The following is a 13784-nucleotide window of genomic DNA, read 5'->3' on the forward strand; positions in this document are numbered from 1 at the left end:
CGCCACTCTAATACCAGCACATTATTTCTTAGCAACACACAAAATGATGGTGGAACGCAGCAGGCCAGGCAGCATCTATAGGAAGAAGTACAGTACACATTTCGGGCTGAGACTGTACTTCTTCCTATAGATGCTGCCTGGCCTGCTGCGTTCCACCAGCATTTTGTGTGTGTTGCTTGAATTTCCAGCATCTGCAGCTTTCCTCGTGTTTACATTATTTCTTAGATAAGTGGCCCAGAACTGCTCGCAATACTCCATTTGCAGTCTGACAAATATCTTCTCTCAGCATTTCATACTTGCTTTTATATTCTAGACCTCTCAAAATGAATGCTAAGATTGCATTTGCTTTCCTTACCACCGACTCAATTTGCAAGTTAACCTCCAGGCAATTCTGAATGAGGGCTTCCAAGTCCTATAATCATAAAGGTTGCACTACATAGAAGCAGCCCCTTTGGCCCACCATGTTGACTATCATGCCTATCTATACAAATACCAATTTGCTGCAAACAACAGGAGTTCTGCAGATGCTGGAAATTCAAGCAACACACATAAAAGTTGCTGGTGAATGCAGCAGGCCAGGCAGCATCTCTAGGAAGAGGTGCAGTCGACATTTCAGGCCGAGACCCTTCGTCAGGACTAACTGAAGGAAGAGTGAGTAAGGGATTTGAAAGTTGGAGGGGGAGGGGGAGATCCAAAATGATAGGAGAAGACAGGAGGGGGAGGGATGGAGCCAAGAGCTGGACAGGTGATAGGCAAAAGGGATACGAGAGGATCATGGGACAGGAGGTCCTCCCCCTCCAACTTTCAAATCCCTTACTCACTCTTCCTTCAGTTAGTCCTGACGAAGGGTCTCGGCCTGAAACGTCGACTGCACCTCTTTCTATAGATGCTGCTTGGCCTGCTGCGTTCACCAGCAACTTTGATGTATGTTGCTTGAATTTCCAGCACCTGCAGAATTCCTGTTGTTTGCGTTAAAGCCATGGGCATTTGTTTTAGATGTTCCTGTCATGGGAAATTCACTCCAACCCTTTACCTCTGTTATGTCACCTTTCAGCCTCTTTTGCTCCAGGAAAAACAAACCTACCCTATCCAATGGTGGTGTGATGAAAAGTATGCTTTCCTTATTCATGTTTTGAGCATTGCTCACAGGGTGGCATTTATTTATCCTCTCCAAAGGCCATTGAGAAAATATTGCCTTATTGACCTGTTAGGGTGCTTGAGGTGATGAGGTCCACAGTGCTATTAAAGGATGGATTTACTGAATTTTGGCATGGAGTCTGTAGATACATGCAGATAAATTTCCAAGTCAGTTTGGTATGTAATGGTTGTGGACTTGGAGAATATGGTGTGCTCAAACATTTGTTGCCCTTGGAGATAGAAATCATGGATATTTCTCGTGTGTTTAAGGAAGACATGATAAATTATTATTGTAATTATAATGAAGTGACTCTTTAGGGTGATTACTAGCTATGCCTACCAAGTAGGAACTTATGTGGGATAGTGTCAAAATGCAATTGCAGTTTGTTTGCAGCAGGTAAGATCATCACAATGACAACTTTCTTGGAGAATCGCAGGTGTTACTGCTTGGAGACATGCACAACAGACAGATGTTTCTTAAGTATTCTTGGAGAAGACACCCTCACCTCCAAGTACAATCAAATTTCCCTTTCCTTCTTATGAATCTTCTGGGTTCTGAGCTGTCTTTTGCCCTCATATCCTCTGGCCTATAATGCTGGGGTCCAAATTTCTGAAAGAATCCCCTTTGCTCCATATTCAAACAAAAAAGACTTGCCTTTTATAAAATAGACTCAGGATTCTTACCTGAAATCATGAACTTCCCTATACATTTCCCAAAAAAGCTAAAAGCCACTGAGTACTCCTTAAAGTACCACGGGGGTTTGAAGGGATCGGTCTTCTTGCTGTTATAGCTTGGTTTCCTATGCATGGTTATACAGTGTGTTAGCTGAATACTTATGGCAAGTTCTGCCAGGCTACTATCTGATCAGTATTATACAAAAAGAACAGCAACAATCAGTGTTAGTAAGACCAAGGAACTGATTGTGGATTTCAGGGAAGGGAAGTCAGATATACACCAGTGCTCATCGAGGGTAAGCAGGTTTAAGTTCCTGAATGTCATTATCTCTGAAGATATATCCTGGGCCCAACATATTGATGCAATCATGAAGGCCAGCTTCTCTATTTCATTATGGGTTTGAGCTTTGGTATGTCACCAAAGACTTTAGCAAATTTCTACAGAGGTACTATGGATAGCAGACTCGACTGGAAAACCAACACCAAGGCTGTTTACAAGAAAGGGATGAGCAAACTCTATTTTCTAAGAAAGCTGAGATCCTTCAATATGTGCAGCAAGATGTTGGAGACCTTTTACCAGTCTGCTGTAGTGAGTGCAGTCTTCTTTGTGGCTTTTTGTTGGGGGAGCAGCATTGGTGCCAGTGATGCAAAAAGAAACATATAAAAGCTACAGCACTATACAGGCCCTTCAGACCACAATGCTGTGCCGAACATGTACTTACTTTAGAAATTACCTAGGGTTACCCATAGCCCTCTATTTTTCTAAGCTCCATGTACCTATCCAGGAGCCTCTTAAAAGACCCTATTGTATCCTTATTGTAAAAGACTAAATACACTCATCAAAAAGGCTTGATCTGTCCTTGGCCACAACCCGGACTCTTCTATTATTATCATTATTATTGTGTATATTATTATTCTGTACTTTATTACTAGTTAAGTCTGCACATTGCTAAGTGTGTTTTTAAATGTTGCTGCTGTAGCAAAAGAATTTCCCATTCAGGATCAATAAAGTACTTATTGTTATAGCATTCTGAGTGGTTGCATCAGTCTAATTTGGAGATGCCAATGCAGAAGATCAGAAAAAGCTTCATAGGGTTGTAAATTCAGTCAACTCCACCATCGAAGCCATCTTCCACAGATATCCTCAATAAGATAACATCTATCAATTAGGACCCTCACCACCCAGGACTTGTCCTCTTCTCATTACTACCATCAGAGAGGAGGTACAAGAGGCTGAAGACACACACTCACCACTTTAGGAATAGCTTCTTCTCCTTTGCCACCCGATTTCTGAATGGTTCATGAACACCACTTTTTGTGCTCTTTTTGAACGACCTAATTATTTTTATATTTCTTATAGTAACAGCATTTTTATGTATTGCACTGTATTACTGCTGCAATAAATTTATGACATATGTCAGTGAAAATCAACCTGATTCTGATTCCAATATAACCATCAGTCTGTACTACTTCCGATATGCAAGTGGGGTAAATGCCTGAATTGTGATCAAAATGGAAGCAAATCAATACACGCAGCATTTGGAGAAAAACACAATTTTATAAATGATATATTTTACAGTAATTATAAAAGTTGTGTTTCATAACTAATCAAAAACAATCATGATCAGTCATGATTTTATCAAAGATCAATACAAATTTGAGAAACCATGTGACTTCCTCCAGCACCTAAGTTCTACATTTGTACGTAGTTCATAATTGGCATTGGTCTGGTACAGTATTTGCATCAGCTATGTTCTTACTGATGCTAGTAAAATTTGTATGATTGTGGTTATTAGACCTTTTGTTTGCAATGAGATTAACCTAAAAGCTTTGTGATCATGTGTCATGTAGCTTTACATTTAAGATTTTCCAGAGTAAGCATTCTAAATAAATAATACCAAATACAAAAATATAACTCTAATGAGGAAACCTAAATTTAATTGACATATCCGTTTGCTATGTCATTCATTGAAGGTTTATTTGCTGGAGAAAAATAAGTTAATTGAATCCCCTTGTAGCCGACAAATAAAGTATTTTTCAGTATGTGAAGTGAAAGTGGGAAAACAATACAGTAATACACTATGAAAGATCATACCATGTACATTGTTTATAAGACACAACAGTCTTAAATAATGAAAATAAATAAAGGAAATACTGAAAATAATATTTAGTTTCCTGTTCTACGGCAATATACTTTTTTAAGAGACATAAGAGGTGGGAAATGGGAGCACAAATAGTGAACTCCAATTGTTAGTAAGAATTAGATGATTAAAGATCCATCTTGTTGTTTCAATCAGGTCATAGACTTAAACGAAGGACACAGTTTTGCCTTTGATCGTTCATTTCTACTCCAGCTTTGGTTCCATTTTCCAACATCAAATTTTATTCCTCTGTACAAAATGGTTTCTTTGATCACTTTTTCCTATTAGAAATGACAGCAAAATTAATCAAAGTTCTTCATTCTCAAATAGGACAAGTAACCTATCTCTTGTAATATTACTACAGAATTTTACTTGAGCACACAGGACTCATTCCAAACTGCAGTAAATAAATCTGCAACACACCTTTTTTAAAAATTTAAACACAGGATGAGGGCAATGCTGGCTGGTTCACTCTTTATTCCCATCCCCTATTCCCGTTGTGAACTGTCTTCCTGAACTGCTACATCTATTTGTTGAAGATTCTCAATGGTGCTGTTAGAAATCAGGTACCAGGATATGGATCTCTGTAGTAATGAAGAATTAGCATGTAATGTCCGTCAGTGCAGTTTATGACCTGGAAGGAAATCTGATGGTAGTGGCATTTTTGTGGCATGTTGTGCTCGTCTTCCTGAGTGATGGAATACATGATTTTGAAAGAATCTGTCTAAGAAGTCTTGGTAAGTTGCTGCAATTCTTGGCAGTTATAGTGTATTGATGGCGAGTCAAACAAATGCTTGTATATTTATCAACTGATTACCTTTCCTGCATTGTTCTCCATTTATTTCTGGGACTCTTCATCAGTGTCAAATTAGCTTTGGGAAGTATTTCAGATTGGGTAATTACCCATTTTACCTTAAGTGGCAAAAAATATTGCAATCACTATGATCCCAAGTGATTTATTTTGTGGAACTCAAGGTAAATGACAAGTTAGGACCCTAGGGTCCCATTATCAACTGAGCACCATATTTACCAGATGGGATCATCAGATGACATTTCCTTCATTGTTTATAAACAGACCAGAATAAAATAATATTTTATCTTTTACTCATCCCACATCTAATTAATGACTTCAATGTAGCAATGAATCTGATTTTTCATTCTTAATTATTCTTTTCAAATGAAAATAATATCTATATAATTCAGAATCCCTAAAACAATAAGACTGATCATCCCAAAATTTTACAAAAAGCTTTCCAGAATTGACTCATTTTCTTCACTTGTTTAGAAGACAAGGGTTCAATACTACTCCAACAGATCTGACATGTTCTGTTGAGAAGTACCATCTTTTTTGTGAGTGCTCATAAATAGTCCCGTGGCATTATTTCAAAGAAGAACAAATGGGTTCTCTTCAGCTTCCTGGACGGCATTTACTACTCAGCCTCTTTCACTGACACAAAAAATATGGTCATTATCTCATTACTGTTAGTGATACCTTACTTGTTGCTAAGCAGCTGCTGCATTTACTTACCAGAATTCTAAATACCTCATTCGCTCTTATTTGCTGAACTGCTTTATAAGATGCTATGATCATGTGGTTCATTACAGAAATGCAAGTTCATCCTATATTCAATCCTAGATCCAAGTATCTAATTCTTAGAAAAACTCTTGAGTTTAGTTTGTTATTTAAGAACAATTGTTCATGAATTTGCATGTTGGCAAATGCAATCAAAATGCAGTTTAATAGTTGGCAATTGGTAACTGGTTTATTGTGTACTGAGAGACAGTGCAAAGCTTTTGGTTGCATGCCATCTAGATAAATCATTCTATACACAAGGACTTTGATGGCCCCAACAGACTCACAGGTGGAGTGTTGCCTCGCCTGGAAGGGCTGTTTGATGCCCTGAATGGTAGTGAGGGATGAGGGGTAGGGGCAGGTGTAGCACTTGTTCTGCTTGCAAGGATAAGTGCTACTGTATCAGGTGCTCCTGGTGTGGCCTCCTGTATATTGGATTGGGATGTAGATTGGGAGACAGCTTCACTGAGCACCTACGCTCCGTCAGCCAGATAAAGCAGGGTCTCCCAGTGGCCACCCATTTTAATTCTACTTCCCATTCTCATTTTGACATGTCAGTCCATGGCCTTCTGTACTGCCGTGAAGAGGCCACACTCAAGTTGAAGGAGCAACACCTTATATTCCATCTGGGTAGTCTCCAACCTGATGGCATGAACAATTTCTCGAACATCTGGTGATGGCCCCCCACTCTCCTTTACCATTCCCCATTCCCATTTCCCTCTCTCACCTTATCTGCTTACCTGCCTATCACCTCTCTCTGGTGGTCCTCCTCCTTCCTTTTCTTCCATGGTCTTTTGTCCAGTCCTATCAGATTCCCCCTTCCATAGTCCTTTATCTCTTTCACCAATCCACTTTCCTCTCTTTACTTCACCACTCCCCCTTCCCGATTTCAAACAACACCTACAACATTGTAGTTCTTCCTCCTTTCCCCCCATCTTCTTATTCTGACTGCTCATCTTTTTTCTTCAGTCCTGATGAAGAGTCTCGGCCCAAAAGGTCGACTGGTTACTCTTTTCCATTGATGCTGCCTGACCTACTGAGATCCCCCAGCATTTTGTGAGGGTTGCTTGGATTTCCAGCATCTGCAGATTTTCTCTTGTTTATATACTTAATTTAACTGTGTTTTTCCTCTATATTTATTTATCGTGTATTTCATTGTACTGCTGCCATGAAGTCTACAAATTTCACAATATTGGGAGGCTTTAATCGCAACTACAATTGCTGTTCAAGTGGACTGCAAAGTCATTCATCAACTAGAAGCCCTGGATGAACCATGAAATCCCGCAGTCTGCTGAGGGCCAGTTCAGAAGTATCAAGTCTGACGCCCAAGAAAGTTACAAGAGGTCCAGGTACGATTTCTGGAAAGCCAGTGATATTAAACTTGATTCTAATTCTAATTCTGATCCTGAACTGCCACTTTGCCTGTGAGATGGCTTTCCAGAAATCGTACCTGAACCTCTTGTAACTCTTGTAACCTAATTTCTCTCCTCGGTATTTAAAACCTTTAAAATAGAAAACAATTGGCCTTTGTGATCTCAAAGTTTCCAAGCACACCATTTTGGAGTTCTGCAGATATCACAAACCTGCATCTTCCATTATTTAATTTTGATATGGCAAGGAGTTAAAGAAGAAGAGTTCAATTAGTGAGCCACCTAATTCTCCTTGTGTTGGTTTAGAATGTAGAAAAATATTTAATGAAGATTAAGATTCTAGTCAAGGTGGTGCCTGAGTACAATGCCCCTTTGGTCGACATCCGCTGGATTGATCATAAAACAGTATATTTCAATGCCTTTACGTCTTCTATGTTTGTTTTTCATCTTGAATATAATTCTGGAACTACGGGAGCCTGCAATTTGCAGCTTGGAGGTCATCTTGAGGGAATTCACAGAGGCAGCTTGTGGGAACCTCCTGGCAAGAAGGCTGTGAGCTGATGTTTGACTCTATTTCGCTGATTAAAGCTTTCAATGTTTGCCAATTAAAGCAATGAGGGTGATTGAAACGTCAGCTGTCTGGCTTTTTATCGCTGGGGGATCACTCTGCTGCCAGAGAGGGGAGACAGCCTTTTTATTACTGGTGAGATCACTCTGCTACGGAGAGAGAGAATGATGCCCTGATTTTCTGCATTTTGGATGTGGACTTTTTTTTCAGTCTCATGGTATTTTTTACTCTGTGTTTTTCGCACGATCTTTCTCCATTTTTGTATGAAGGGGAGGGGGATTTGGGGGTTGATATACCCGTTCCATTTTTGTTTGTTTTTTTGTGTGGGGCGGAGAGATTTGGGGGTGAACATACATGCTGCTGTTCTTTTCTTTCTTGGTTTTGTGGCTATCTGAAGAAGAAGAATTCCGGAGTTGTATACTTTGATAATAAATGAAGCTTTGATTGCAATTAGTTTTATTTATCACATATACATCGAAACATCAAAGCATACAGTGAAATCCGTCATTTGCATTGATGACCAACAGTCTGAGCATGTGCTGGGGACAGTCCACAAGTTTGCCAAGCTTCTGGTGACAACATAGCAGGTCCACAACTTACTAAACCTAACCTAAAAAGTCTTTAGGAAATGGGAGGAAACTGGACTGCCCACAGGAATCTCATCCGCTCACAAGAAGAACATACAAACGTCTTAAGATAGCGACAGGAAATGATCCCTGATATTCTGACTGCTGTAAAGCATTTCACTAATTGCTACGCTACCATGCCAACCTTGGTGGACGAATTGGAAGAAGATAAAATTATTTAAAACTGTTTCCCCCAAAACATGCTCTGCGAATTTCTTCTTTGAAACACAGCATTACAGGATACCCATTAATTTCTGATTTTATCATTCCCACAGTTGTGGGGTGTCTTGCAATTTTTTAACCTCGGGTTTGTAAATGCATTCATAGCGGACTGCATACACCAGGTCAAAGAGAGGACATACAGTCTATTCATTGCCTCCTTTTAAAGATAAAATGGAATTTTGGCACAGCAAAGTTTTACATTAATCTGAGGGTTATAATTTCCCTACATTGCACTTTTAATATTTAACAAATCAAAGGAGGATTGTGTGAGATCCAGAATGCACCCCTGCAACAGGCAGAAACTGCAACTCACAATCTAGAGATGTAGCCTCATTAACTGAAGACAATTTAGGCTAAGTATTATAGGACAAGCTTAATTAGAGAGAACATAAAATCAATGCTGAGTTAGCATACCATATGGATAACATTTCTGACTTTGCTATTTAAGGTAATGACCAGAAAATCAGAATTACTTCTATACGATTGAATGTACTTATCTTCATGCACAATTGCCAAATCTGCATCCCTAGCCTATTAGAGCCCCATTTCATTAATCCAGCAATGCAAAACATACCTTCATACAGCCATATTTATCATACTATAGTATTTCAAAATATTTCTGAGAAAAAGCAAGTTGATGAAAGGACAATGGCGATTACTGAAGGGCTTTGGCCCCAAAATGGTCAGTATTTCAGTTAGGTCATGAAAGCCAACAATGGATCTACAAACAAGTTGAGTTCAGCAATAGCAGGAATGAGAGAACACAGAAGTTATAAGGACAAGGCAAGAATCAGGTGGGATAAGACTACATTTGGATTATAGGCAATGTGTAAGGGAGAGAAGAGGCAATTGAGTGGGGCAGAACTATTGCCAGTGTTTATTTTTGCTTTAATAATGCTCCTATAATAGTTGTAATTATTGACAGAGAAAAGTGAGAACTGATAGCACTGATGTGATCCAACAGGAGCTGGAATTAGATAACTAAACTGATCGTATGGGAGGTACACTTAAATTTTTGTTCTTGAACTTCAGAAAACATACAAAATGGGATCAGGCAGGGAGAACATGTTTCATTGCTGGCAAGAACAATTACATTAGTAATGAAGAACTGATTTAGTAGGACTGATATTAATATAAAAATCAATATACTATATATGCTAGAAATCTAAAACAAAAAATGTAAGACAGGAATCAATCAGCAGATTATGCAGCATCTGTGGAAAGAGAAACAACGTTTCAAATCAACAACTCTTCATCAGCACAGAGAAAGAGAGAAATCAACATGCAGAAGGCAAGGCATCAATAGATAAAACAAGTTTGATGTCAGCATTGCTATTTGAGATAAATTGTTGAAGTGATCTTGTTGATGGGTTATTGAAGGCAGATAATGAGGGAAAACACAAGCAAAGAAATGTTGGAGCTATGAAAATCTGGGAATATTAAGCAAATAATAGAGAGAGAGAGAGGAAATAAGAAAATATTACGGCATAGATGACCTAAGGTTGAATTGACCAGTTCCGAAGCAGAGAGAGTGAGTTAGTTGAGAATGTTGTACTTATTATAAAGTAAGACAGGCTGCAATATTTTCAGATAGAAAATAAAGGTGCTGTTCTTCAAGCTTATATTGGACGTTGAATCATGAAGAAGATAAGGCAGATAGATCAGAATGGAAATGGGCTAGAGGATTAAAGTAACAGGCAACCACAAGCTTAAGGCCTTTTCTATCATTAGAAAACATGGACTTTTGTAGAAATCAAATTGAAATAGTTTAGGTTGGATCCAGATCCAATACATTTTCCAGAGCCGTCTGACTCCTAGCATTTTGAAGCTTTCAAATTTCTTCTCTGATATCACTTTCTTGTTTCCTTTTAGAAAACTGCCTAGCTACTTTCCACAGTTCTAAAATCTGATAGTATTTTGTTCAAGGAATATTGGCACCTTACCTAGGATCCCAAGATTAAGCAACACACATAAAAAATGCTGGTGAACGCAGCAGGCCAAGCAGCAACTATTGGAAGAGGTATAGCATCTATAGATGCTGCCTAGCCTGCTGCATTTACCAGCATTTTTTATGTGTGTTGCTCGAGTTTCCAGTATCTGCAGATTTCCTCGTGTTTGTGATCCCAAGATTAATGTTATTTGAAGTCACAAAACTTAGAAGCTTAAAGTAGGCACGTTAAACATACCAACGTTAGCAGGATTTATAATATTAAATGTGCTCACCCAAGTCAGTCAATGAAACCTTTTGTATTAAATGCATTTACCTTAAACTTTCTCCACTTTTTCTCCTTTTCCAGAAAAACATATCTATTACTGATTTCTTCCTGCATAATCAAAAAAACTCAATTAAAAAATGTTTTTATGAACAAATAATGCAAGGTTTATAATTAAAACCTAGTTTAATTTTTTATATGTGATTTTGAAATTTTAAGAAAAACTGTCTCTACTCCAACAATTAATTTAGTGTTAAGAGGATGATAGATTCTAAACTACCAGGGCGTGAGCAATTGAGGAACCACCGATCAGCAAGAGGCGGTGCATAAAAAGAGCTACCTTTCAGTCAGGTCTGCGTTCAGGATCTATAAAGGTAGAGTTTTGTGGTAGTTCCTGTGAGTTGAGGAATGACCAGTCAACAAGAGAGATTCATTAGGAAGGGCCACAGCGCAAGCCGAGCAGCCACTCTTTGAGTGTGCCAGTGTTTAGAGTGGCTTTGGGGTATCAGGCTTGGGTGAAGTAAAGTACTTGGTAGGTTTATCACTTCTGTTCTTATTTGTTCATCCTTATCTGTTAGGGCATAGTAGTGTTGTGAGATTGGCTCCAAGAGCAGTGTTTTGTACTGTGTGTGGGATGAGGGAAGTCTGAGAGGTCTCGAGTCTCCAAGATAAACACCAGGTGCAACATCTGCAACTCCTGAGAGAATGTATTAAGGAACTGAAGCTGCAGCTCAATGACCTTCAATTCATATAGGAGAACAAGGAGGTGATAGATAGGAACTACAGTGAGGTTCTCACCCTTAGATTGCAGGATACAGTTAACTGGGTGACTGTCAGGAGAAGGAGAGGAAATGCACAGCCAGTGCAGAGTACACCTGTGGCTGTTTCCCTCAATAATAACTAAACAACTTTAGATACTTTGAGAGGGGTGGCTTAATGGGAGAAGCCACTGTGAGCAGGTCTCTGGCAGAACAGCAGAGAGGTAAAGAGGACTGCAGTGTTGATAGGAGATTCCATATTCAGAGGAACAGAGACGTGATTCTGTGGACACAATAGACACCCGGATGGTATTTTGCCTCCCAAGTGTAAGATCAGGGATGTCTCAGATCGGGTCCATGGCATTCTCAAAGGTGAGGGAAAGCAGCCAGAAGTCTTGGTACATATTGGCATCAATGACAGAGGTAGATAAGGTGAAGTCGTCCTGAAGAGAGATTTTAGGGAGCAAGGTAGAAAGCTGAAAGCAGGATCTCCAGGATAGTAATCTTTAAATTGCTGCCAATGAGGGTAAGAATAGGTTGAACTTTAGGTATTCTACTCCAAGAAAATTGGGTACTGCAGGGCTACTCCATCAGTGAGCTCTTCACTGATTGGAGTAACTGGACTGGTGTCGGCGGCAGAGTCGGCTGAGGTGTTGAAGGGATCGACCATGATATCGGAGGAACCAGTCAGGATATCGGATATTGCTGATACGTCAGAGGAGACAGTTTGGGTACGAAAGAGTTGACCTGTCTGTAGACCGTGTTGTCCGCTATGCGAAAGCATCAGAGTTGGTGCGGTATGACCGTGGGAAATTGTCTCAGACATTTCACTTGCAATCGCAAGACTCTGTTGAACAGTGATAATGTAAGTTGCTACAGGTGTGTAACCCTTGTCCAGTGGCGGGTCAGTCGACACAGGCGCGGTGTTTCCTCAGTGGTAGAAAGAACTAGGCCTCAAGTCTTAGGGTTGCCTCTGCTGCAGTCCAGGTGGAGGTGGAGATGCAGAAGCACTACAGCATAGTTGAGTTCAGCTGGGGCCTAGCCTCACCCGTCAATGCTGCCCTCCCACGTTCAAGCGGTGGAATGACAGGCTGGATTGCATGCGTCTGTACACTACTGGGAGACTGTACCATTGCAGGACATTGTCGCACAGGGACTTGTATTATATATGATTTTTTTTTTACAATGAATGTGCCTCTTTGCTAGATATTTTGAATTATGTTACTTGCTATTTTTGAATGTTTGCTTGCTATTTTGAATGATTTCCACCTTGGCCCTGGAGAAACACTGTCTCACTCAGATGTATGGTTTGAATGATAATTAAACTTGATTTGATTTTTTAAAATTTGAGATAAATGAACCCTTAGTGGCAAGTAATCATAATGTGATTGAATTCACCCTGAAATTTGAGAAGGAGAAGATAAAGTCAGATGTATCAGCATTACAGTGGAATAAAGGGAATTACAGAGGCTTGAAAGAGGAGTTGGCCAGAATTGACTGGAAAAGTACACTGGCAGGAATGATAGCAGAGCAGCAATGCCTAGAATTTCTGGAAACAATTTGAAAGACACAGGATATGTACATGCCAAAGAGTAAGAAGTATTCTAAAGGCAAGATGACACAACCGTGGCTAACAGGAGAAGTCAAAGCCAACATAGAAGCCAAAAAGAGGGCATACAATAGAGCAAAAAATAGTGGGAAGTTAGAGAATTAGGAATGAACGGAAGGCAACTAAAAAGTCATTAAGAAGGAAAGTAAGCTAGCCAATAATACTAAAAGTTTCTTCGGATACAAAAAATGTAAAGGAGGGGTGAAAGTGGATATCAGACCATTGGAAAAGGATGCTTAAGAGATTGTAATAGTAAACAAGGAAATGGGGGATGAACTGAATAAGCTTTTTTGAATAAGTTTTTTGCATCAGTCTTCACTGAGAAAGACACTAGCAGAATGCTGGAAGTTTGAGAGTGTCAGCAGAGTGTGTGAAGTTGCCATAACTAAGGAAAAGGTCCTAGGGGAAACTGAAAGGTCTGAAAGTAGATAAGTCACCCGGACCAGACAGTGTGCACTCCAGGGTTCTGAAAGAGGTAGCTGAAGAGATTGTGGAGGCGTTAGTAATGATCTTTCAAGAATCACTAGATTCTGGCATGGGTCGGAAGACTGTAAAATTGTATACGTTACTCCACTCATCAAGAGGGAAGAGAGGCAGAAGAAAGGAAATTTTAGGCCAGTTAGTCTGACCTCAGTGGTTGGGAAGATGCTGGAGTCAATTGTTAAGGATGTAGTTTCAGGGTACTTGGAGGCACGATAAAATAGGCCACAGTTATCATATTTTCCTCAAGAGAAAATCCTGCCTGATAAATCATTTGGCATTTTTTGAAGAAATAACAAGCAGGATAGACAAAAGAGAATCAGTTCATGTTGTGCACTTGGACTTTCAGTAAGCCTTTGACAAGATGCCACACTTGAGACTGCTTAACAAGCTATGAGTCCATGGTATTACA

At 39.6% G+C, this 13784-nt stretch overlaps 1 protein-coding gene across 2 annotated transcripts in view; it reads right to left on the reverse strand.

Annotated features, from left to right (window-relative positions):
* Positions 1–3486: 3486 nt before the first annotated feature.
* cnbd1 (cyclic nucleotide binding domain containing 1) overlaps positions 3487–13784 on the reverse strand; it is a 148491-nt gene continuing 138193 nt past the window's right edge. Inside the window, exons 12-13 of one of the 2 annotated variants that reach the window (XM_063061641.1) lie at positions 10577–10636; positions 3487–4234 (exon numbers count right to left, since the gene is read on the reverse strand). In XM_063061641.1, coding sequence (XP_062917711.1) covers positions 4106–4234; positions 10577–10636 — 189 coding nt within the window. In that variant the 3' untranslated portion in view covers positions 3487–4105. Of the gene's footprint in view, positions 4235–9286; positions 9527–10576; positions 10637–13784 lie in introns of those variants that run through there. The other variant, XM_063061649.1, reaches the window with a different exon arrangement.

The sequence above is a fragment of the Mobula hypostoma genome, chromosome 1, assembly GCF_963921235.1.
Source record: "Mobula hypostoma chromosome 1, sMobHyp1.1, whole genome shotgun sequence".
Classification (NCBI taxonomy): Eukaryota; Metazoa; Chordata; class Chondrichthyes; order Myliobatiformes; family Myliobatidae; genus Mobula; species Mobula hypostoma.